This window comes from Apium graveolens, chromosome 9 (genome assembly GCF_009905375.1).
Source record: "Apium graveolens cultivar Ventura chromosome 9, ASM990537v1, whole genome shotgun sequence".
Lineage (NCBI taxonomy): Eukaryota > Viridiplantae > Streptophyta > Magnoliopsida > Apiales > Apiaceae > Apium > Apium graveolens.
Genome location: NC_133655.1, coordinates 161,725,986 through 161,751,188, shown reverse-complemented (window position 1 = coordinate 161,751,188; position 25,203 = coordinate 161,725,986). Strand labels below are relative to the sequence as shown.

Here is a 25,203-nt window from a genome sequence, read left to right as displayed (position 1 = left end):
AATTCGAATTTATAATTTAATAAAATAATTCAGAAATTATAAATACTATTTTTCAGAATATAAAACTAATTTTTAATTAATTATTAGAATTATAAAAACTGATTTTTAATTACTAAAATATAAATAAATCATTAATTTAATCAGAAACACAAAATCAGGAACAGGTTTTGGGTTGCAAGGATCAAACCCGGGTCGAAACCGGGTCGTCCCCAACCCAAACGGGTCGGGAAGAACACCGGCCAAAAACCCAGAACCCGACGCCGGCGTTTGATTCCGGTGAGCACGAAACGCTTGATTCCAGGCTCGATTCTTCTGTGGTTTCGAAGCACAGCAATACCACGACGTCCCCCCAGCCTTTCTCCTTCGTTTTCGTCGACCACAACGGCCGGAAACGCGATGAACACGGCGGCGGCGGCTAAACTCCGGCGAGCTCGAAACGGACTCCAGCAATCACAAACCCGGTACCAAACGACAGGAAAAACGACGATCTACATGACTATGCTAACAGAATCATCAAACAATCAACAGAAATCAAAACCCGAATTCAAAGATTAAACCCGAAATTACAAATCAAAAATCAAGAAATCAATCAACAAAAACGTTGACATAATCATAAACTACGAATTATCAGCTTCAATTTGACTACTTACATGAACGATTTGGACTCCGGAATCACCTTCAAATTCACGATTGATTCTGCTGCCCTGTTCTTCACCAAAAATCCTAACCCTAATTCCTTTTCTGATTTTCTTTTTATTTTCTGATTTTTAAGTATAATTAACTGATTTAATTACTAATAAATCAGGTATTTATATTTATGAAAATAATACCCCTAAGTAAAATTAAGGGTCTAATTACACTCCTAATAAAAATATTTGGCCCCAATTTTTATAATTTTTGGGTATTAATATTGAATTTTTAAATATCCAATAAATACTAAATAAATACTAAAAATTCCCAAAAATTGTAAAAATTACAAAAATACAAAGAAAAATGATATATGATAATTTTATGATCATATAAAAATAAAAATATAATTTTTGTGGGGTTTTTGATAACCGAAGGGGTCCGAAAAAGTCGTTTTTCGCGAAAAAGGTCAATTTGTAAAACGTCTAGGGGTTCAGAATAGCGATATGGTATAGGGCATTTTTAATAAAATAGAGCCAATGATTTTGTTTGAAATATGGGCTTTTAAAACATAGTTTTGAGCTGTACAGGTTTTGATATAATATATATAACTGACGATAAAACGCTCAATAAATATCCAAAACACGTTTGGATCAAAACAACCAACACATAGCACATAACAGTTAGGGTTTAACAACTTAACACATTTAATCACAAGCATCTATACTTTTCTCTGAGGCGTGATCATGCCTTGATCTTCTTCTAGAGTTTAATTTTTAACTTGAATATGTTCACAGAAAAATTTCCTAGTCTGATCTTCTAACCATTTAACAGACTCAAGATATACAATACAAAATACAAAATTGACTATCAAACAACTAAATCTTAAGACTGTCAATGTGACTTAGTCTTATTATTGTACATGCATGTATTGCACAACAAATAGTAACTGGGGATGACAAACAAATCGGTCGAAATGAGTGTTGCAAATACCAAACTCGAACCTGTTTTCATTTATCTTACTTAATACGAACTTGGTGAAAACCCGAATGGTTCAGGTTCAGCCGAAACCCGAAGTCATTAAAACAATAATAGTTACCTATTTGTGTAACTCGAACAAGGGTTATACTGGATTTTTTTTACTTACTAGTCAACATGAATTAGTAATCTTGACAAAAACAAATATTGTCTTTACACAAGATAAACATGACAAGAGCAATGATAATTGAGAGTTTATCATGGACATTTTCCTTACTCGTGATATCATTTTTTAACGAGGTTTTTAACTATCGTGTTGTACAATGTGTGCTTAAGAACTTATATTAATAAGTTAGGTGATCAAATTTGATTGACTTCTTCTCATTAATAATGATAAACCTCCTGAATGCACAAAAATGTCAACCAATCACATTGTGCAAAATCATCAAAAATGCACGAAATTTAGTAGTTAGAGTGTGTTCACGAGTACACACTAGACAAATCCTTCAACTATATATATAATTTCAAGTGTCAAAACATGAAATTTGTTTATAATAATTATTAGTTTAAAGAAAAGTATAGAATTATTTTTAAAAGTTTTGGTTCAATTAAAGTCATGATAAATATATTATTATTTATATATTAATACGGGTTTCAGGTCGAATTCGAGTTATAGATTCAAAACGGATTTTGAATTTCCGTGTCCGGTTCAAAACGATATTGTTTAAACCCAAACCCGAACCGAAAATTCCAAACTCAAACCCGAAATATTAGGATTTGAAACACCCAATCGGATAAATACGATTCGGGTATTCAACAAATCGGTATAAATTGCCATACACCGACAGTAACCTTAATAAAAAAGAACTAACAATAAGCTCTGCTGACTTCTTGTTTTAAAACCATAGTTTCAGAAAATGATATAAAAATATTAATTTCTTAAATAAAACCTCAAAATATCATTAACAAAAATAAACCCAATCTTGGTTATTACATACAACAAAATCATGAACAAAGTGATGAAATCACAATCATTCCAATTTTGCCTCCAAACATGATTAAAACTTTCCCGCCGAGTCAAAAACTCCTAAAAGTAAAAAGGAAACAAAATAGAAAAAAATAATAAAAAAGAAATCCAATCCAAATCTGCCCTAAAATCACAGCTATTACCCTACTTTAGCGTCCAAACAGACCCTTAAATATCTCATAAACCTCCTCATTCCTCCCCCAATCATTCACACTTATACATACATACATACACATATCAGCATCGAGACTCTTGAATCGGCGGCGGCGATGGACGGTGCGAACATGAATCCGATTCAGCAAGCGCAAGTAGCGGCGATTCTCGGTCCCGATGGCGCTCAATTCGAAACCCTAATTTCTCACTTAATGGCTTCTTCTAATGAGCAGAGATCTCAAGCCGAGCTTTTATTCAATCTCTGTAAGCAATTTGATCCTAATAATCTTATTCGTAAGCTTGCTTTTATGCTTCAGTGTTCTCCTCATGTCGAGGCCCGAGCTATGTCTGCTATTCTGCTTCGAAAACAGTTGACTCGCGAAAACGATTCCTTTTTATGGAATAATTTGTTAGTAGCTACTCAATTAGAGGTTAAGAGTGTGTTGATTACTTGTGTTCAGAAGGAGGAAGTTAAGACTATTATTAAGAAATTGTGCGACACTGTTTCTGAACTTGCCTCGAGTATTTTGAGTGAGAACGGATGGCCGGAGTTGTTGCCGTTTATGTTTCAGTGTGTCTCTAGTGAGAATGTTAGGTTACAGGAGAGTGCGTTTTTGATATTTGCGCAGTTGGCTCAGTATATTGGGGAGATGCTTGTGCCCTATGTCAAGAGTTTACATGATGTGTTTTTACAGTGTTTGACTTCGTCTGGGAGTTTTGATGTTAGGATTGCGGCGTTGAGTGCAGTTATTAATTTTATTCAGTGTTTGTCGACGTCGGATAGGGATAGGTTTCAGGATTTGTTGCCGGTGATGATGAAGACGTTGACGGAGGCGTTGAATGGGGGACAGGAGGTTACGGCGCAGGAAGCGTTGGAGTTGTTGATTGAGTTGGCAGGGACAGAGCCTAGGTTTTTGAGGAGGCAGTTGGTGGAAGTTGTGGGTTCTATGTTGCAGATTGCTGAGGCGGAGACTCTTGAAGAGGGGACACGACATTTGGCTATTGAGTTTGTGATTACTCTTGCAGAGGCTAGAGAGAGGGCTCCTGGAATGATGAGGAAATTGCCCCAGTTTATTAGTAGGTTATTCACGATTTTGATGAATATGTTGTTAGATATTGAAGATGTTCCGGAATGGCATACTGCTGATACTGAGGATGAAGATGCTGGGGAGTCTAGTAATTACAGTGTTGGACAGGAGTGTTTGGATCGTTTGGCCATTGCTTTAGGTGGAAATACTATTGTTCCTGTTGCATCAGATCAGTTGCCCGCTTATTTGGCTGCGCCGGAATGGCAGAAACATCATGCTGCATTGATTGCTCTTGCACAAATTGCGGAAGGATGCTCGAAGGTAGTTTGCAGTTACTCACTTGACAAACATACTTTTAATTATTTGTGTTTTCAATGTGTTGACCCTAATAGGATGTTTATTTATCTATTTGCATTTAGTTTGGTGTGTTTGAAAGCAACAAAGTGAGTAATAATATAATATTCTTGCAGGTGATGATAAAAAATTTGGAACAAGTAGTGGCCATGGTTTTAAATTCTTTTCAAGATCCCCATCCTCGAGTAAGGTGGGCTGCTATTAATGCGATTGGACAGTTGTCTACTGATTTGGGACCAGACCTGCAGGTTCAGTACCATCAAAGGGTGCTTCCATCACTAGCTGCAGCGATGGACGATTTCCAGAATCCACGTGTTCAGGTTTGTTGGTTTAAGCATTTAATTTCAGCAACTATCATTTTCCTTTTATGTTACCTACTCATTGCAACATATTGTTATCTACAATTGACAGAACCAGTTTTGTCTTCTTTTATAATTATTAGGCCGTGGGTTTAATAGTTTTTGATCTGTTTCTTTGCTGTATGATTTTCTTTCGCATTCTGATTTATTGAACTAGTTGCGGGGAGGAGGGAATATACCCTCCAGATTGATGTATTATTACTCCCTCCATCCCATTTTGCTAGTCTCTTTTGAATAAATAATGCATATTAAGTATAGTTAGTTGAATAGTATTTTTGATGTGGTACCCTGATTTATTCCATTAGTTGTATGTACAAGTGGAGTAGAGTTGCATTGTAAATGACAAAAACAAGAGGGTAAATTTGAAAATTTGTTCATAAATTTGCATTGGGTGAAGAGATGGACAACTATTATGGGATAAAAAATTCTTCAAAAGAGACTAATATTTCTGGATGGAAGGTGTAGTTATTTTGACCAGAAAATAAAGAGCAAACTTATGTGCAAGTTTCTTTTTAGTTGATCTTCTCAGCAGAATAGACTTTTCTACACCAAGAACATTGTAAAGTTTTCATGTCAATATGTTATTGTGTTTTTTCTTGATGAAATGAACCTACATTCTATATTGACTGAAGTTGGTGGCATATTAATAACTAAACGGATTTATTAGGTTCTAGGCATTTCAAAAATTTGTGATAGCAAATTTGTCACTAACTTCATGCATCAATTCTGCACCAATACATTATTTTGAATGTTATTTTACATCAAAATTTCTTGAAATGAGGTCAGGTTAGGAAACATTTGTTACAAGTGCTATTTATGATTATAGCATGTAAGATGCGAAATTGTAACACATCCTTCCGCTATTCTCCTCCCCATCTAGTTTGACACATCTGAAAGTTGAAGGTCCCTTCCCTTTTTCCTTTCCTTTCTTTATGACAAAATTAAGCATTTGTGGTTTTGGGTCTACTGAGGGAGATCTTGGGAGAGCAAAAATTGGCCCTGCATTCATCGTCTGAAAAAGCAAGGAAATTTTAAAAAATAAATACCAATATTTGTAGAGAGCTTTAGACCTTTAATGGCAGAAACTTTCAGCAGATAGGTGTTCACTGTTCGTAGGTATCCTTCATAACAATTAGTCTTTCCTTGAGCAATTTAGAGCTTAATCAAGAAGCAATGAGACTTGCCCTGAGTCTAGTTTGAGAAGGAAAAATGCTGCTTCCCCACATGTGTCTATATATAAATACTGTGTGTGTGTGTATATATATATATCTTATATTGAATAATTAAGTAGATTTTAGATGCGTAAGATGTTGTAATCCACTATGTAAAAGGTATGATGATTCAGTCATATTAATTTAGTAGTATTTTTGTATTTTTATAGCCTTTTTTCCCAATCCAAACATATTAGTATGACCCATTTGGAAACACAGAATCGGTGGCATCCCGGTTAATGTGATATGTACTCTTAGAGTCTGTTTTAGAGAAGACCCCTGGGTTGTTATAATAATCTTTATTGTGTTAAATATGTTACAATTTAAGAAATATAAAAACAATTCAGGTCCTCATATTTGTATGCATCTAAATTCTCTTTTGGGCAGCTCATTTGTTTAACAATAATGTCTGTTGACTGTATAACTTTATGGTGACCACTGAGCAGTCACTGATGAAATTCTCAAATGGTGTTTTATTTTGGTTTTGGTTCAGCAGTCTTTTATTTAAGCAATATTCAGGACGGAGAAGTTTAGTTAAATTCTTTGGTGTTTTATATTGTTTTGGTTTTAGTTCAGCAGTCTTTTTTCCATATTTTTAGTCATTCAAAATTTGATTGCTCTCCCAGGCACATGCAGCTTCAGCTGTGCTGAACTTTAGCGAGAATTGTACCCCAGATATACTAACGCCTTACTTGGATGGGATAGTGAGCAAGCTGCTTGTGCTTCTACAGGTATGTGACACCCGAGCCAAAAGCTATCATGAGTTTTATACTGATAATGACACCTTTTGGTAATATTTACTACTGTTTGTTAAACAGAATGGTAAGCAAATGGTACAAGAGGGGTCCTTGACTGCTCTTGCCTCTGTTGCCGACTCATCTCAGGTATGTAGTATAATATGGCATGATATACAGCTAGAGATTTAGAATATGTGTTTGTTTTGGGTAACTTTCTGATGTGTGGTTTGTCAATAGGAGCAATTTCAAAAATATTATGATGCAGTAATGCCTTACTTGAAAGCTATTCTAGTAAATGCAAATGACAAATCCAACCGCATGCTTCGCGCAAAAGCAATGGAGTGCATTAGTCTGGTCGGAATGGCTGTTGGAAAGGACAAGTTCCGAGATGACGCAAAGCAGGTATTTGTTTTTGTTTTTTTAATATTTACTTATAGGTAAAAATTAGCAACTTTGAAAAAGATTTTGTCTCCAAATTCTTATTATACTGGTGAATACAAGGTGATGGACGTGCTTATGTCGTTACAAGGATCTCAACTGGAGACGGATGACCCTACTACAAGCTACATGCTGCAGGCATGTCTATTTTATGATTATTACCAAGTTAAAGATATATAATATATATAAAAATATTCGTCATGGTGACTGGGAAGTAATTTCCTTCCTTTACAGGCATGGGCAAGACTTTGCAAGTGCTTGGGGCAGGATTTTCTTCCTTATATGAGTGTGGTCATGCCTCCTCTGCTTCTGTCTGCTCAACTGAAACCTGATGTAGTTATTACATCTGCGGATTCAGATGATGCAATTGACGAATCTGATGATGAAAGGTTTGTTGTCATACTTTAAATGATACATACTCGTGGACCCTGAGTTTCATATGTTAAGCATATTGCAACTTGTCCTAATTGTATGTTATTGTATAGAAATTTGGTCTTTTTGTATACATTACCCATCTTTTATGGTGGGCAAATATATTGTATTGTTTTGCTGTTTTGTTCCATATATTTTAAGTTTTTTGTCGTTGTAAATTGTCTAAGCAAGTTATGTAATTGTCTGGTCCCCCCTTTTCACGTGTTATCACCTTTTTCTTTCAGAAATATGAATCTTTGTTTTGCATTTAACTTGTACAAAGTAGTTTAATTGTGCTGTTGAAAGAGTGTCTTAGTTCTACTTATTATTTGCAGCATGGAGACAATAACCCTGGGTGATAAAAGAATCGGGATAAAGACTAGTGTTCTTGAGGAGAAAGCAACAGCTTGTAATATGCTATGTTGCTATGCTGATGAGCTCAAGGAGGGATTTTATCCATGGATTGATCAGGTTGTTATTGAGAAGATTTATAGATTTTTCATCATTTAAGTTTCCTGTTTGTGAAGCTTTGTTTTATTTGCTGTATATGAATGTTACAGGTTGCCCCAACTTTGGTACCGCTCCTTAAGTTCTATTTTCATGAAGAAGTTCGAAAAGCAGCTGTTTCAGGTTCATATACGCATATCCGTACTTTTTGATTTTTAATGAGTAATTTCTATTTATGTGGACATTTAAGTATATATCTCGCGGTCTAACACACATATGTATATATCTGTGTCTAGCCATGCCGGAGCTATTGCGTTCTGCAAAATTAGCCTTAGAGAAAGGACTTGCTCAGGGTAGAAATGAGTCTTATTTGAAGCAATTGTCTGATTACATTATACCAGCCCTGGTTGAAGCTTTACATAAGGTGTTGGTTGTTTGTAGTTCCTGAGAGTTTTATCTTTGGCTACTAATTTTTATATTTGGAGAATGCGATACTCATTTTCCCATTACTAACCTGTGTCAACTGCCGTACTGCAGGAACCTGATACAGAAATTTGTGCAAGTATGTTGGATGCATTAAATGAATGCGTTCAGGTTAGTTGATTTGCAACCGTGTATAAACATTATAAAATATTGTTTAAGTTGTGTAACATGAAAATAACAAGGGTTGTTAAGAGAACAACCTTGGATATGGATTACTGATGATGAACTACAATTAAACTGCTTATAAATGTGGGAAATTGGTGCTTACGCTTCTTGGTTTCATATTCATGGGGGTCATGATCTTGAATTTTTTTTCCTCTGCGCTTTAAATTTTATTTTTTTTCTTTTCCATTGGTGTTTCCCATACCTCTACTTCAGATGGTAGCATGTGCGTTGTACTCTTTCGAATCAACTTTCTTGATATCAGGAGTCTTGGATCTTCTTGTATGCGATAAAATTCGAACAATGTAAAGAACATATGAATTTGAGAAGGAGCTATGATTTATTTCTTAAATTTTAAACTGTACTCTATATGTAGAGCTAATTTTTTCCAAATGTAATATATAAAGTTTTGAGCACTGCGTATCTGATTATTTGGCTAAATCTAGGTGTTCTTTTCTTTGCCAAATTGATTCCAAGTTTATGTGCCTGTAGCCTAATCTTCATATTACTGGCATCAGTTTTCAGCAGAATTGCTATTGATAAGTGATAACCAGTATAGGCTAGAGAGAAAGGAATTGATAACTAGGATCAAATATTCTACTTTCTAAAATTAAAAAGCCTATCCTTATTATGGAGATTGAATATCCTACTGAAATTTTGATAATGTTGGACTCCATTGACTTGAAATAATTTTCTAATACTAATCTACTATTTGAAATTATTTTAAAAATTTATCCTCACTATAGAGATTGAAATCTTATTGAATTTTTGATAATCATCTTGTACTCTATCAACTCCTTATAATATTTTTATACTAATCTATTTGAAATACATTCGTTATTGATCTACTAATAATGACCGAATTTTTTTAACCCGTTTTGGAGGATTTACTAATATACTGACAAGTCTTGGTTTCACATCTTCACTTTTCAAGCTCTTGATTGCTTGTATAGTAGTACTTGCTATTTTGTTAAGCAGTTTCCACTTTATTTCTATTTGTTGTACAAAATTTAGTGTGTTTATGTGATTAAATCAGATCTCTGGTCAAATCCTGGATGAGAGCCAAGTGAAAAGCATTGTGGATGAGATAAAACAGGTTATAACAGCAAGTTCAAGTAGGAAAAAGGAAAGGGCGGATAGAGCTAATGCGGAAGACTTCGATGCTGAGGAGGGAGAGTTGCTCAATGAGGAGAATGAGCAAGAGGAAGAAGTTTTTGACCAAGTTTGTTTTTTAACTATTAACATTTTCACACACGAACCCTAACTAGCAATAATAACAAGTCTTTTCAATCATCGACATTTATCATTATTTGTGCATGAATAATGATATACATTGTAATAAACTTCATGTGCTTAGGTTGGTGAAATTTTGGGAACTTTGATCAAGACATTCAAAGCCTCCTTTTTACCTTTCTTTGATGAGCTATCATCATATCTATTGCCTATGTGGGTAAGTTTTGAGACCAGTTTACAGTCGGCGGCTTAAGGTTTTCTGTTTTATTTTCTTATAGAACTTGTCAAAACTGGGGCAAATCAACTGTATTGATAGCATCAACTGTATTGATGGCGTTCTTCATGTGCTCGCCTTTGCAGGGAATGGACAAAACAGCAGAAGAGAGGAGGATAGCAATTTGTATTTTTGACGATGTTGCTGAACAATGCCGTGAAGCAGCTCTAAAGTATGCAGACTTTGCCCCTTAGATACTGTTAGTTCTAGGAAATTATCAGCATGACAGTTATCTCTGATCTCTGTTCATGTCAGGTATTATGAAACATATCTTCCTTTCCTTCTAGAAGCTAGCAATGATCAAAATCCTGATGTTAGACAGGTATGCATAATTATATGCAGTTGTATTGCTTTTAGTTGCTAATGGAATATGTTCACACTGTAACTAGTTTTTTCCATTGTATCAGGCAGCTGTATATGGACTTGGGGTTTGTGCAGAATATGGCGATTCTGTCTTTAAACCACTTGTTGGGGGTATTCTACTTTCCTAATGCTTGGTACCGGACTTTCTGTGTAGTGTTTCTGATGGATCCTTATTTATTTTCCACTCGTGTTTGCACCTTTTTCAGAGGCTTTATCGAGATTAAATGCTGTGATAAGGCACCCAAATGCTCTGCAATCAGATAATGTAATGGCGTACGACAATGCTGTTTCTGCTTTGGGAAAAATCTGCCATTTTCATCGTGATAGTATTGACTCCACTCAGGTAGTTCTGACATCATACCAAGATTACTTCAATCTACAGCCAGTATTTTCTCTATATTTTAAAATTTTTGTGGACTAGTTAAAAGAACACTTCTCTTGTTTTTTGTTCTACTTTCACAAAAATAATATGTAGCCATGCCATGATATTTTATCGAGAAGCCTTCAGTTGTATGTTAAGTACTGTGTTTGATATTGGAATTGGACGATGTTATCATGTTTGACACTTCACTTTTAGTGTAAATATGTGGTAGAACTGAAGAAACCTGTTGAACTTTTTGTAGTATACTTTTCCAACTGAATACTAACTCTTGGTCAGTGCAACACATCTATAATGTTCTATTATTATTCATTCAGTAACAGATACTACCCCTTTCCCTAAAAGATTAGTTAGTTTTGGATGAAAGCACATTCATTTTGTGGTTAAAATGGAGTCCTGAAGTTGTTTGTAGATGTATGGCTTTACGCAGTTTGTCAATGTTAAAGACTTATTTTACCATTAAGTGGCATTCCCCAACACCATAAGGTTGATAACATTGTATTGGAGTTCAGGTAAACATATTGTTCGGTTATTTTAGTCTGGTAGTCCCAAATCCCAATATTCTCAAATATTTAAGTTGACACTAAGGTTATTCTCATGGGCTGCTAGTGTTCCACTCTTCAATCCGCCTTTTAGAGCAAGAGGGAGTGTAAAAAGGATGAGGTCTGTTGTGGCTTTTCCCGACAAAGATTTTGGGGTAGTCAATCACCAAGACTAGTATCTATATTATTATCCATTCATTGTGATCGCGATGTAGAATATTTTTTTCTTTTTAAACTCAAGAATATTTCTCGTTCTGCAGGCTTATAGTTAAATTGCTAAATCATGCATGCTTAATGTGTAAAACCAAATTGCTTACAATCTTTTTGTCATTGTTGTTCTTGTGTCTAATGATTTTCCTATTAATATTTTCTATGTGATTCTGATGTTTGATATTTTAAATGTACAATTTTTTTTACTTGAGCATTATCTTATATTTCATGAAATTCCTTCAGATTGTAATTGTTCTTTGTTTTTGGTAGGTGCTTCCTGCCTGGTTAAGCTGCTTGCCACTAAAAGGTGATCTCATCGAGGCAAAAGTTGTCCATGACCAGCTTTGTTCAATGATAGAAAGGTATGAGGCATTCGAGGCCTCTTTAATCTTAGTTCTGGTTTGTTGTATGTTAGAAGTATATCCCACCTTGTGAGTTACTTTGATTTTCTTGCTGCAGGTCAGATAAAGAGCTTCTGGGTCCCAACTATCAGCATACCCCTAAAATAGTATCAGTATTTGCTGAGGTGAGCATTCAATATATTTTTCCTTTTGGTCCAAGTCAACAGGACCTTGTGATAAATAAAAAGAAGATACAGAAAGGGGGATAAGTAGTCCCAATAATGCCACCGACACTTCAAATATAAATGTTGGTAAAAATGAGGGCAACACCTATTTCAAAAAATTGTTCTTAATTTAGTTTAAAGTATCGTAGCGCTATATTACTGGCATTATGTTACTTGATGAAAAAAAATAATGAAAATCGAGTACAAGCAAGCACAACTAGATTCTTTTGAATACTCCAACTGTATTTACTCACATGTAATTTTTTTATCTTAAAAGTTTTTAACAATATAAGCAAGTGCAGGTAATTGATTGGACACAGCGTTGTGCAAGATTGATAATTTCTATTAGGTTGGGTTATTTAGCTGGAAATATAATTACTAAGTAGGTTCAATAACAAAAGTGGACTGGCCTAGTACTATGAGCAAATGTCATTTTTCGTGTTTACTAACTGAAGTTTTATGACTTGATAAATTTGGTAATAATTTTTCTGTTTATCTCATATAGGATGTATTTTTTGTATCTGTTGCAATTAACTTTTGCCCCCTCATTAATGATATAAAACGTCTTATGCTGTAGGTTCTATGTGCTGGCAAGGATCTTGCAACTGAACAAACTGCTAGCCGAATGATTAATTTACTGAGACAGTTTCAACAGACGCTGCCAGCAGACATGTTGACTGTAATATGGTCATCTTTGCAGCCCCAGCAACAGCTAGCATTGCAGTCTATGCTCTCATCATAACAAGTTGTTACTGTATTGACTATTGAGCCACTCATTATTTAATGGGGAAGAAAAGTGGTTTGTTCAGTCCATTTGGTTATCCATTCTTTATCACAAGGTGTTTCACACATTCAATTTTTTTCATGTGCCCCAACCTATTGTTGGTTGTTTGGTTGAATGTAAATGTCATCCCCACCGGTTTTGTAGCATGTGTAAATTGATGGTGTGCTCTATTGCAGTCATGCATCATCCAAAAAAGGAGCTGCAACTATATATGGTTTTGTGACTTGTGAGGTTTTGTTGGCTCGTGCCTTGAGGTTTTAGATTGTCGAGCAGATAAATTGTTGTTGAAGTTTTGATCGAAAATGTCTTTTTCTTTGCCGAACTTGTAAAATAATATATCAGTACACCTTGATTCTTTTGTCACTCAATATATAGACTGAATGTTGGTGTTTCAATGTTAAAGTGATATTTGGCCTGCCTATTTACAATTGTTTTTTTTAATATTGTTATTAATTTATTTATTTTTGGAAAGAATTGTTATTAATTCATATACAAGAGTATGCAATGTACATGATCAGAGTTCATGAATAAATGGAAACATGTTTTGTGCCAGTGATGTAGTGTCAACAGGCTTGCTGAAGTCATTTAAAATGTTATGTTTTGATATATACAAATTGGGAGTTTGTGCAGATGCTTTTGTACTTTATAGCATATATTAGAATCCTGTAATTAACGCATGTTGGCTTATTCTGTAATGTAAAGGTTGATTGGGACAATCTAAAATCAATTTTTTTAAAAAAAATAAAAAATTGACGAGCTACTTTTGCTGAGAGGATACTGTTAGCTGAGCAATAGATGAAAATGGTAAATATTGTTGAACTAGATTGTTATTTGATAGGCAGTGAAGTTGTGGTCTGTTATATCCTGGTAACTTATGTCGTGGAAGACTGCTACGGGTCATCTGACAGAGCTATGATAAAGATGGTTTATGTGCAACACATCTTCTCCAATAGTACAATATAATTAAGTGGTTAAATATTTGTTTAGTTTAAAAATATATATATGTGAACCCTCGTAGTTGAAAAGTTTATGTATTGGAATTTGAGTGGTGGCATAGCAGATAGGCGGCAAGTGGCATGACAGAACTTGGGCTTGAAAATGTGTCAATAAATACAACATCATTAGAGCAACTCCAACAACTTAAATCATGCTCCTAAGAGCATATGTACCCGTTTAATTGAATCAACGGCGCTGATTACTATTCACCTAAAATTAACTTTTTTCATAAATTCTATACAGCCATAAAACTCCATCAATTCATCAATTACTATTTATCAAATAAAAAGTACATAATATTAGCTATTTTACTTAATAAAATAGATTAAATATCTATTATGTAACGGTCCCACAAATAATATTCTCGAAAATAATTGTTGATAATCGATTAAATAGATTAAATATCTATTATGTACATAAAGATATTCTTGATAAAATTGTCGATAATTTTAGATGTTCGGATAAATTTTTATTGAACCATATTCTGACATGTGTCTTGATTTAATTTTATAGATAGAAAAATCTTTATAAATAACATATTTTTATAAATTTATAGTCATCTCAAAATTACTTCCATTCTTTAAAACTAAGAGAATGAATTCTCCCCCCTTAAATTATATTAGTTTGAATATCGACCGATAATTGGATCAATAAATTGTCGAGTCCCAGAAATACATAATTGTACCCATTTTATTAAATATGTATATATATTTATATAAAACACAAAATATATATGCGTGTGTATTGAACTAAAATAGTAGAAAAACTATCAGTAAAACAAATAAAAGTAATTTAAATAATGAGGCCCCACTAATTGATGGCCATCAGCAAGTCCATTGAAATTTGATGGAGGGAGTAATGAATCAATACTTTTACACTTTTACACTGAACCATCAATAAAACTCATGAATTGCTTTTTCAATGTTACCCGTTACCCGTGCATATGCTCTAAATCAAAGTTTAAAGAAATGAACTTCAAAATCATCTTCAACAAGCTCCTAAGCACTTCTCAAAATTTAAAAATCTTCAAATACTTACTCAACAATGAGGAGTGATACTCCCTCCTAAATTAGTTAAATAATAATTTATCTCTTCACCAATGTATTCAATATGATTAATTTTGTTTATGTGTATATGTACTTAACTACTAAAAAATGAATAGGGATTGAGTTTAAGGAGGATTGTTGGAGAAAATGAGTAAAATTGGCTCCTAAATAGTTAAGAGCTAAGAGCAACTCCAAAGGCCTCTCAATCCCCCTCTTAAGTTATATTTTGACAAAAACAACACAAAAAACAGCTCCAAAACTCTCCTAAACCCTCCCTACAAATTTAAGATCTTCAAACCCTTCCTTTTTACTGAGGAGCGTGTAAGGCCTCCTAAAGAATTTTATACTTGGATATATTATTGTATCCCTCTAATATGTTGCCACCATTCCATCTCATTTGATGTAACAGACTTGCCTACAGTATATATAACTATTTTAAAATTAAATAGAGAGAAGCTGAGGAGGATTTTTGGATTTGAATCATGTTAAATGACTAAAGAGTTTATATTATAATAATTTTTTTAGGAGTTTGTCAAGCAACTTTTGGAGTTACTCTAATATATTTATATTATTTATAAAGAGAATGGGATGAGATTGTTGGAATTGCTATTAGTTTGTAATAGTAAAAGGAGGCCTTCGTGATGGCAACAACTAATTAGGGGTTTACGGTTGACCTTAGTTTGTTTACTTTGAAATACAAACAGAGTGGGCTCGTTTGGTACCTCCTCCTCCTAGGTTCTGTTTGGAATTACTGTTAAAAATTGTTGTTTTGTTGAAAAAAGTGATGTTGACTGTTTGGTAATTTTTTTGATATGTATATGTTTTGATGCAAAAAATTAAAAATAATAATATTTTCGGTAAGATTTGATGGTGAAATCAGCATTTCCTTATCGCAAAAGTTGGAAAACAGTTTTTTCTAAAAGCATGCGGGACTTACTTTCTTTAACAGCAGTTTTTAGGTTAAAAGTACTTTTCCGAAAAACAGTTTTTGAATTTTACCGAACAGTTTTTCAAACGAAAAGCTGCGGTTGTTGTCAGCAAAAACAATACTAAACACACCCTACTTCTCGGGTATTCTGCTGTTGCAACGGACTGTAATTTTGACTTTTTGGCCCTTATCAAATATTCTTCTTTGCATGTGGGGATTATTTATTTATATATGTTTTTTTAATAGTAATGCTAGAGACACAAAAAATTGTACAAAAAATTGTTATAAAATGACGTGTGATGGCTGATGTGACAGTATGAAATGATTTTATTGGTGTTTTTAATGTAAATGCAGTGGGGGTCCATTTTCATATTGGCAATAAAACCCTTACACGTGGTATTTTGTAACTTTTTTGGGAACCAATTTGGTACCCATATCATTTTCCTTTTTTTAACTTTGCGTTAGAATTATTTTAGCAATTCATTTTGTAAGAAGGGCTCCTCCTAATTAAGCTGTAATGCTAAATATACCAAAACCTTAAATTGAAATTGTTGAGAATCTCACTAACAAGTATAGCAACATAGAGGCAAGTGTATAAAGAATTTAACAAGTTTAGGCCAAGACCACAGTTAACAAAACAAAACATGCAGGTAAACAAAATCAGTAACTGAAATAACGTAGAGAGAAAGAAAGATGTACCCGAAATCATAGCTTTCAACAGTGACTGAAATAAAGGTTTACAGATACAAAACGCCAAGAAAATGATTACAGCTGAGTCACCAGGCCTTGCTCGAAGTCCTGGCTGCTCTTGAAGAGATTATTGCCCCCTACCTGCTGCGTTTGGGATGTGCGCAATATCTCCACCAGGATAAAACAGCTCGGAGTTTATGTTAACAGCAGCAACAAAACCTCCACTTCGACCAGCACCTCAGTCGCCGGAAAATATCAGCACTTCAGTTCTTGTGGGAGAGAAATGCAGAGAGGTTGAAGAGAAGAGATGAGAATGTAGTGTGTTGTATTCTTTATTCATTCAGTTTTGCCTCTATTTATAGGAGAGGAAAAATGAAACTGTCAACACACTTAATGTCTGAATTAAACTGCTTCATTAATAAAAAATAAAAACTGATCAGATTTTGAATTCATTAATGAAAAAATCAAAACTGATCAGCTTTTGAATTTAAATTATTTGTAACAGCTTTTCACATTAACACCCACATTATTATCAGAACTTAAGTTAAGTTCTGATTTAACTCATCAGTACTTAAGTTCTGATTCTGATATCAGAACTTGTTAAGTTCTGATTTTATTCATCAGTTCTGATTCTAATATCAGAACTTGTTACAGATCAGATTATTTGCAGGTTCAATATATTTAGACTACTTAGCCTATTTCAGAACCCAACCCAATAATCCAATCACCGATAAATAAATAATAATTCTCAAATAAATAAAATCCTCGCCCAGGTCGCCTCGCGTACGCGAGACGCCGAGACATTCGCCCAAATCGCCCTTCGACCCGACCCGGTCCGGTGCGGTGCGTGGCGGGGCGGGCGCGCGTGTGTGTGTGTGTGTGCGCGTGAAGCACACAACAACACAATGGACCATCACACACCTTAGTAGTTGTATACTACTCATGTGGGTAATACCATATAAAGCACACAACCCCCTTTATTTATTTCAATGTGGGACAAACATTCTCAAATTTTCCAAGCTTTTCCAAGCTACTTTCAACTCTCATTTCATATGGATTTCATTAAGAAAATTCTTAAAACCATACATGAAAATTTAAGTTCAAATATCATTGAACAATTTCCAATCATTAGATTTTAGGATTAACATCAAGAACATAATTAAATTAAGCTCTAAAATCCTAATTTTCTAACAATCCCCCACAAATCCATACAGAAATGTGATCAATTTCCCATCATGACTTGTTTTTCAGAGTCGGTACCCTTCCGGGTTTGAACCCTCCTAATTCCTCTACTTCAATGGCTATCGGACTCAGATGGAATGTTTCACCTTGAATCTTAATCCGTTTAGTATAACCATATTCCATAGACGACAAGTCAAAGGTTATGGTGCCAATCTACGGCTTTGAGACATTAATGGTCATGTCTCGATCCTGTTCGTCGAATGCTTCAAGGATTAACCCTATCCTCTAATTGCGACCACACAATTACATTCGCTTAGCTGGGCATCTCCAGAGATATACTGCCTCTATCTCGTCAAATGACTTGATCCCATTCAGAGTTTTAACACTCTTGCTTTTCTGGCAGTGTCAGTACCTTCTAGGTTTACAGGGGATAGACTCAGATACTATAGTATCATCTATGTAGCAAAGGTACTACCAACTCATCCTTACAGCTTGTTATTACCCATTGAATACACTTCGAGGGATCTCCTCTCATGTGTATTGGGTTCCCACTGTTGATGAATTATGATGGGTTGACAATCCCATCCCCAACCTTGACTTAAGGACCACTGCAGGTTCCAGTCCTTTAGTAAGAGGATCAGCTATATTATTCTGAGTTCCTATGAACTCTATAGCTATGATCCTATCAGTCACTAAACCCCTTATAGACTTGAGTCTAACTTGGATGTGTCTCTTAGTTTTAGCATTATGCTTTTTACTGCTAATCTTGTCGATAGTTGTTCGACTATCACAGTGAATAGCAATAGCAGGGAGCGGTCTGCTTACTACAGGTATTGCAGACATAAGTCCGTGTAACCATTCAGCCTCCGTCCCTGTGGCATCAAGTGCACACAACTCAGCCTCAAAAGTAGACCGAGTAACAATAGTCTGTCTGCTTGACTTCCAGGATATTGCTCCACCAGCCAAGGTGAACACGTATCCAGTCACTCCATTGGAACCAGACTTCTTAGCTATCCAACTTGCATCACTGTACCCTTCAAGCACACCAGGAAATCTCCTGTAGTGTAAACTAAGGTACATTGTGCCTTTTAGATATCTAAGTACTCTATCAAGAGCATCCCAATGAGTTCTTTTTGGACAGCTTGTATATCTCGCCAATTTAGACACATAATATGAAATATCTGGTCTAGTACAGTTAGCAAGATACTGCAAGCTCCCAATAATCTGAGAATACCTTAACTGAGACACAGGCACTCCTGAAGTATTCTTGACAAGGGCAACTTTCGAATCATAAGGTGTACTAGCGATTCTACACTGTGAATAACCATATTTCTCAAGTATAGATTTCTCTATATAATGAGATTGAGTCAAGGTTATTCCTTCAGTGGACTGAATCAATTTGATTCCAAGAATCACACTTGCCTCACCCATATCCTTCATTTCAAAATGCCTTTTCAAGAATTCTTTAGTCTCGTTAATAATCTCAATAGTGGTTCCAAACAATAAAATATCATCCACATATAGGCACAAGATAACACACTCATTACCTTTAACTTTAGTGTAGACACACTTATCACTTTCATTAATCTTATAACTGAAAGGCAATATAGTTTCATCAAACTTTCTATGCCAATCTCTGGGAGCTTGTTTCAAGCCATAGATGGACTTGATCAACTTACATACTTTCCTTTCATTGCCTGATGCAACAAATCCATCAGGCTGATCCATATAAATCTCTTCCTCAAGTTCACCATGAAGAAAAGCCGTCTTTACATCCATCTGATGAATGATAAGACCATGGACTGAAGCCAATGCTATAAGCATTCGGATTGTTACCATTCTTGCAACCGGAGAGTATGTATCAAAATAATCAATTCCTTCCTTTTGCTTAAAACCCTTAGCTACCAGTCTAGCTTTGTACTTATCTATTGAGCCGTCAGGGTTCAACTTCCTTTTAAAGACCCATTTGCACCCAATAGTAGAACATCCAGGAGGGAGATCAACCAACTCCCATGTTCCATTGGAAACAATAGAGTCAATTTCACTCTTGACAGCGCCCTTCCAGTGCCTTGACTCAGAAGAATCCATAGCTTGCCGGAAAGTTAAAGGTTCGTCCTCGATATTGTAAGTGATGAAATCACCTCCAAAATCCTTGACTATTTTTGCACGCTTACTTCTCCTTGGTTCCTCTAATTCCTTAGGAATAGAGCTACTACTAGGTTCCGCCCCCACATTTGTCATCTTTTCCACATGATCAGGAATAGAACTTGATGTGTGAGTAGGATCTTCCTCAGAAGTCGTTTCAGGTATTCCAGTCTTCATAGGGTAGACATCCTCAAAGAATGTCGCATCTCGAAATTCAACTATCGTGTTTGCCACTATACCATCTATGTCAGATTTTAACACTAAAAATCTCATAGCTGTAGTGGTTTCAAGATAGCCCAGAAAGATACAGTCAACAGTCTTTGGACCTAGTTTCTTTCTCTTGTGTTCAGGAACAAGCACCTTAGCAAGGCACCCCCACACACGAAGATACTTAAGACTAGTCATCCTGCCTTTCCATAACTCCAAGGGTGTTTTATCCATGTGTTTCAGAGGGACTCTATTCAAAATATGGCAAGCCGTATTTAGAGCCTCTCCCCACATGTATTTAGGCAACCCAGAGTTAATAAGCATACTATTAATCATATCTTTAAATGTTCTGTTCTTTCGCTCAGCAACCCCATTAGACTCAGGTGTGTATGGTGGAGTAACTTCATGAACTATACCATTGTTTGCACAAAATTCATTAAAAGCATTACTCGTATACTCACCACCTCTATCAGATCTCAATCTTTTAAGTAACTTACTAGTTTGTTTTTCTACTTCAGTTTTATATATAATGAATTTACTAAGTGCTTCATCCTTATGTCTAAGTAAATAAACATAACAATATCTACTACTATCATCTATAAAAGTAATGAAGTATCTAAACTGGTCCTTGGTCAACACACCACCAAATTCACAAATATCAGTGTGTACTAAATCTAACAAGTCTGAATCCCTAACAACGTTATGAAAAGGTTTCCTTATCTGTTTAGCAGACACACATACTTGACATTTAGAATTCTTTTCTATGGTATATTTTGGAATCAACTCTAAGTTCATCATGTTCTTAAGAGCACCAAAGTTTAAATGACCTAGTCTAGCATGCCATATATTTGAGGATTCAATACAATTAATAGTAGGAATAACATTATTATTCAAACTTCCCTAAACGGGATCCGCATTAATAACAAATAAACCATTTGACAAGTAACCCTTGCCAAAGAATGTACCAGTGTGAATAAGAACTACTTTATTACACTTGAACGAAATTTCAAAACCACTAGAAACTAAACAGCTTCCACTTATTATATTTCTACGCATGTCGGGAACATGATGCACTCTCGTCAGAGATAGAATACATCCTGAAGGGAACTTCAGATCCACGTTTCCAACTCCATGTACTTGAGCAGCACTAGCATTCCCCATCTTCACAGTCAGGCTATGACTCTGTTGATAAGATACAAATAAACTAATATCAGCACAAATATGTACATTAGCTCCAGTATCTATCAACCATTCATTTGACAGATAGGTAGAAAATATCACAGGGTTGTAGGATACATACCGGTCAACGTTGGTTTCAGAAGCCGTAGCCTCACCAACAACCATGTTCACTACAGGCCCACTTGCGGTTCCAAGCACAACATTTGCTTGTGCTACCTCGGTTTTCTTCGCTTTCTTCGTAGGGCAGTCCTTACTCCAGTGCCCAACCTGCCCACAAGACCAGCATGGTTTGTTTGCCTGGGGTTTCTTGGCCTTGTCCTTGTCACTCTTAGGTTTATTACTATTAGCTTTCTTAGCAAAAGCCTTCCTCTTTTATCCTATAGTTGCTATGTTTACCTTCGAGGTACCGTGTTCAGTTGGCATCACATGTCCCTGTTTGGACTTGTGTTGTTCTTGTACCGAGATGTCCAGCATAAGGTTGGTCCAGGTGATCTCTCCTTTCTGTCTTTTCAGGGAGAGAGAGAACTCTTCCCAAGACTTTGGGAGTTTTTCAATCACACTCATCACCTTGAACTTCTCTGGGAGATTCATTCCAGACTCCTTCAAAGCATGCACTATCATCTCGAACTCATGCACCTGCTCAGTCATGGACTTATTGTCCACCAGCTTGAACTCGAGGAACCTTGCCACATAATACTTTTCTAGACCTTGTGAGTCAGTATTATGTGTCTGGTCCAGCTTCTCCCATAAGAGTTTTGCAGAGTAGGCATCAGAAGAATAGACATCAAACAAAGTGTTTGTTAGTGCCGCAAGAATGGCCGCTCTAGCCACTCCATCCTTCTCAGCCCACTTCGCAAAAGCCTTAACTGTGTCAGCCTTCTCTTGATCCACTACTGGTTTCTCATATTCCACAACCGGCCACAGACCCTTTATAGTCAACCACAGCTTAATCCTTTTCTGCCAGCGAGAAAAGCCAATGCCACCGTTGAATTTCTCCGGTAAACCGGTTAGTTCAACAGCCTGTGGGAAACTATAGGTGGTCCAATCAATGGCCCCAGCAGTTACACCCGAACTGCTACCACCACCAACGATAACCTCACTTTCGTTAACCATTATGCTAAATTCTAAATAACCAATAATCTCTTCAAGAATGTTGAGAATCTCACTAACAAGTATAGCAACATAGAGGCAAGTGTATAAAGAATTTAACAAGTTTAGGCCAAGACCACAGTTAACAAAACAAAACATGCAGGTAAACAAAATCAGTAACTGAAATAACGTAGAGAGAAAGAAAGATGTACCCGAAACCATAGCTTTCAACAGTGACTGAAATAAAGGTTTACAGATACAAAACGCCAAGAAAATGATTACAGCTGAGTCACCAGGCCTTGCTCGAAGTCCTGGCTGCTCTTGAAGAGATTATTGCCCCCTACCTGCTGCGTTTGGGATGTGCGCAATATCTCCATCAGGATAAAACAGCTCGGAGTTTATGTTAACAGCAGCAACAAAACCTCCACTTCGACCAGCACCTCAGTCGCCGGAAAATATCAGCACTTCAGTTCTTGTGGGAGAGAAATGCAGAGAGGTTGAAGAGAAGAGATGAGAATGTAGTGTGTTGTATTCTTTATTCATTCAGTTTTGCCTCTATTTATAGGAGAGGAAAAATGAAACTGTCAACACACTTAATGTCTGAATTAAACTGCTTCATTAATAAAAAATAAAAACTGATCAGATTTTGAATTCATTAATGAAAAAATCAAAACTGATCAGCTTTTGAATTTAAATTATTTGTAACAGCTTTTCACATTATTATCAGAACTTAAGTTAAGTTCTGATTTAACTCATCAGTACTTAAGTTCTGATTCTGATATCAGAACTTGTTAAGTTCTGATTTTATTCATCAGTACTTAAGTTCTGATTCTGATATCAGAACTTGTTAAGTTCTGATTTTATTCATCAGTTCTTAAGTTCTGATTCTGATATCAGAACTTGTTACAGATCAGATTATTTGCAGGTTCAATATATTTAGACTACTTAGCCTATTTCAGAACCCAGCCCAATAATCCAATCACCGATAAATAAATAATAATTCTCAAATAAATAAAATCCTCGCCCAGGTCGCCTCGCGTACGCGAGAGCCGAGACATTCGCTCAAATCGTCCTTCGACCCGACCCGGTGCGGTGCGTGGCGGGCGCGCGTGAAGCACACAACAACACAATGGACCATCACACACCTTAGTAGTTGTATACTACTCATGTGGGTAATACCATATAAAACACACAACCCCCTTTATTTATTTCAATGTGGGACAAACATTCTCAAATTTTCCAAGTTTTTCCAAGCTACTTTCAACTCTCATTTTATATGGATTTCATTAAGAAAATTCTTAAAACCATACATGAAAATTTAAGTTCAAATATCATTGAACAATTTCCAATCATTAGATTTTAGGATTAACATCAAGAACATAATTAAATTAAGCTCTAAAATCCTAATTTTCTAACAGAAATTACATCCAAGTAAAACCCTATATCTGTTGTGACCTTGTGCATAATCATATTCATATGATGAAGATCAGGATTTGTGAACAGATGAGAGTTGAGCTGAATCCAGAATATTTGGTTGGATAACATTTTTTAAGACTACTCCTCTTTCTTGATTATACATCCATACATACATGTATTGGGTGTTGAAGAACCTAAACGTGTGTGGCATTTAGTATCATACTAAGCATGCTTTGATGACTGCATGCGGCACATATACCAAAATACAAATTTTATATATTCACAGGGACAGGGCTTAAGCCTCTGCCTTCATCTATAAATCCTCCCCTCTTCTCAGCATTTTGTGTATAGTCAGACCCCTTCTAAGTAATCTCTCTTTTATTCCCTTTTCTCTACAAATATAATGGAACTTCAGTTCCAAGCCTCTTCAATTAATAAGGAGACGACTAGAACAGTTAACAAAAGCAAGTTTGTTGGAGTGAGACAAAGGCCCTCTGGAAAATGGGTGGCAGAGATGAAGAACACAAGTCAGAAGATCAGAATGTGGCTCGGTACATTCCATACTGCTGAGGAAGCTGGTCGGGCTTATGACGAGGCTGCCTGTCTTCTTCGTGGCTCCAACACACGGACCAACTTTGTGGATCATGTTCCTCCTAGTTCAGCTCTCTCTTTAAAAATCAGGAACCTTCTACATCAGAAGAAAAGCCAAAGTCAGAAACACAAGGACCCCATAGAAGCCACTGTCCCACAATATTGTGCTAGTGCTTCTAAACTCAGTAGCAGTAATAGCTGTACTCTTTCTAGTCCAATCGATGGGAGCTCAGACGAAGGTTTACACATTTTTGATAATGTATACAAGCCAGATTTGAGCAGTTTTAGTGGAGGATTCGATACGAGTAATCCTCATAGTGACCATTCATCATGTTACAATGAAATGAACAACATATATGACGAAGAAAATAAGTTGAAGATGGAGAGAAGTAGGAGCGTCAATGAGAATGAGATGATGGATTTTGACAGGATGAAGGTGGAAAGGCAGATATCAGCGTCACTCTACGCGATCAATGAGTATGGGGATCACATTCATGATTATAGCTCTGATGTTTTTTGGGATCTTCCATTGCTGTGTCAAAGTTGATAATGTAGCTCTCATTATCTAAATACATTATATCAGTAGCACTTTGATCTGATTATGTAGTAGAAATTCTGTTGTTTCTAGTAATTTAAGGGAGATATGTCGTTTAAGGCTTTAGGGATTGGGTAACATTCATCCTGATGAAGAATCAGCTTGACTTAAAGATTGTATTACAAGTGAATCGCATGTCAATCTGTCATAGCTAGTGAGAGTTTATCCTAATGATATATTCATTAACAAAGAAAAAAAATCAGTTCAACAGGTAACTGTTGACATACTTCAGTGTAAAGAAATTACAAAAACTCTTATCAAACAGGTTTTAAAGAGAAGCGTTACACTCATACCACCTTTTGTCCTGACTTGGGCTCCAAATCCCCATCTCCTATAGGAGAAAGAGAGTTGATGCCACCGGAGCACTGCTCCTG

General features: G+C 35.7%; 2 protein-coding genes across 3 annotated transcripts; both read left to right on the top strand.

The window, feature by feature from the left end:
* The first annotated feature begins 2,784 nt into the window (after window positions 1-2,784).
* Window positions 2,785-13,186, top strand: LOC141685708 (uncharacterized). 2 transcript variants are annotated; one of them, XM_074490798.1, is made up of 20 exons: window positions 2,785-4,134; window positions 4,284-4,487; window positions 6,364-6,468; window positions 6,556-6,621; window positions 6,712-6,876; window positions 6,976-7,050; window positions 7,147-7,301; window positions 7,659-7,794; window positions 7,884-7,953; window positions 8,067-8,194; window positions 8,308-8,364; window positions 9,452-9,637; window positions 9,773-9,865; window positions 10,009-10,094; window positions 10,178-10,244; window positions 10,330-10,396; window positions 10,492-10,631; window positions 11,687-11,778; window positions 11,876-11,942; window positions 12,559-13,186. In XM_074490798.1, the coding sequence occupies exons 1-20, from the start codon at window positions 2,902-2,904 to the stop codon at window positions 12,721-12,723; spliced, it is 3,357 nt and encodes a 1,118-aa protein (XP_074346899.1). In that variant the 5' UTR covers window positions 2,785-2,901; the 3' UTR covers window positions 12,724-13,186. The 2 variants fall into 2 exon arrangements, with proteins under 2 accessions (XP_074346899.1, XP_074346900.1); XM_074490799.1 differs by having other exon boundaries at window positions 2,787-4,134; window positions 10,492-10,628.
* Window positions 13,187-23,997: 10,811 nt separating this feature from the next.
* Window positions 23,998-24,959, top strand: LOC141684854 (ethylene-responsive transcription factor ERN1-like). The gene has a single exon (XM_074489990.1). The coding sequence runs from the start codon at window positions 24,047-24,049 to the stop codon at window positions 24,779-24,781; it is 735 nt and encodes a 244-aa protein (XP_074346091.1). The 5' UTR covers window positions 23,998-24,046; the 3' UTR covers window positions 24,782-24,959.
* The last annotated feature ends 244 nt before the right edge of the window (window positions 24,960-25,203 follow it).

Excerpts from the sequence above, each read along its gene's own strand:
- LOC141685708 (XM_074490798.1), top strand. The coding sequence starts at position 2,902 with ATGGACGGTGCGAACATGAATCCGATTCAGCAAGCGCAAGTAGCGGCG. Across the intron at positions 8,195-8,307 it reads TGGTTGAAGCTTTACATAAG|GAACCTGATACAGAAATTTG; the intron begins GTGTTGGTTGTT and ends GCCGTACTGCAG. Across the intron at positions 8,365-9,451 it reads CATTAAATGAATGCGTTCAG|ATCTCTGGTCAAATCCTGGA; the intron begins GTTAGTTGATTT and ends TGATTAAATCAG.
- LOC141684854 (XM_074489990.1), top strand. The coding sequence starts at position 24,047 with ATGGAACTTCAGTTCCAAGCCTCTTCAATTAATAAGGAGACGACTAGA.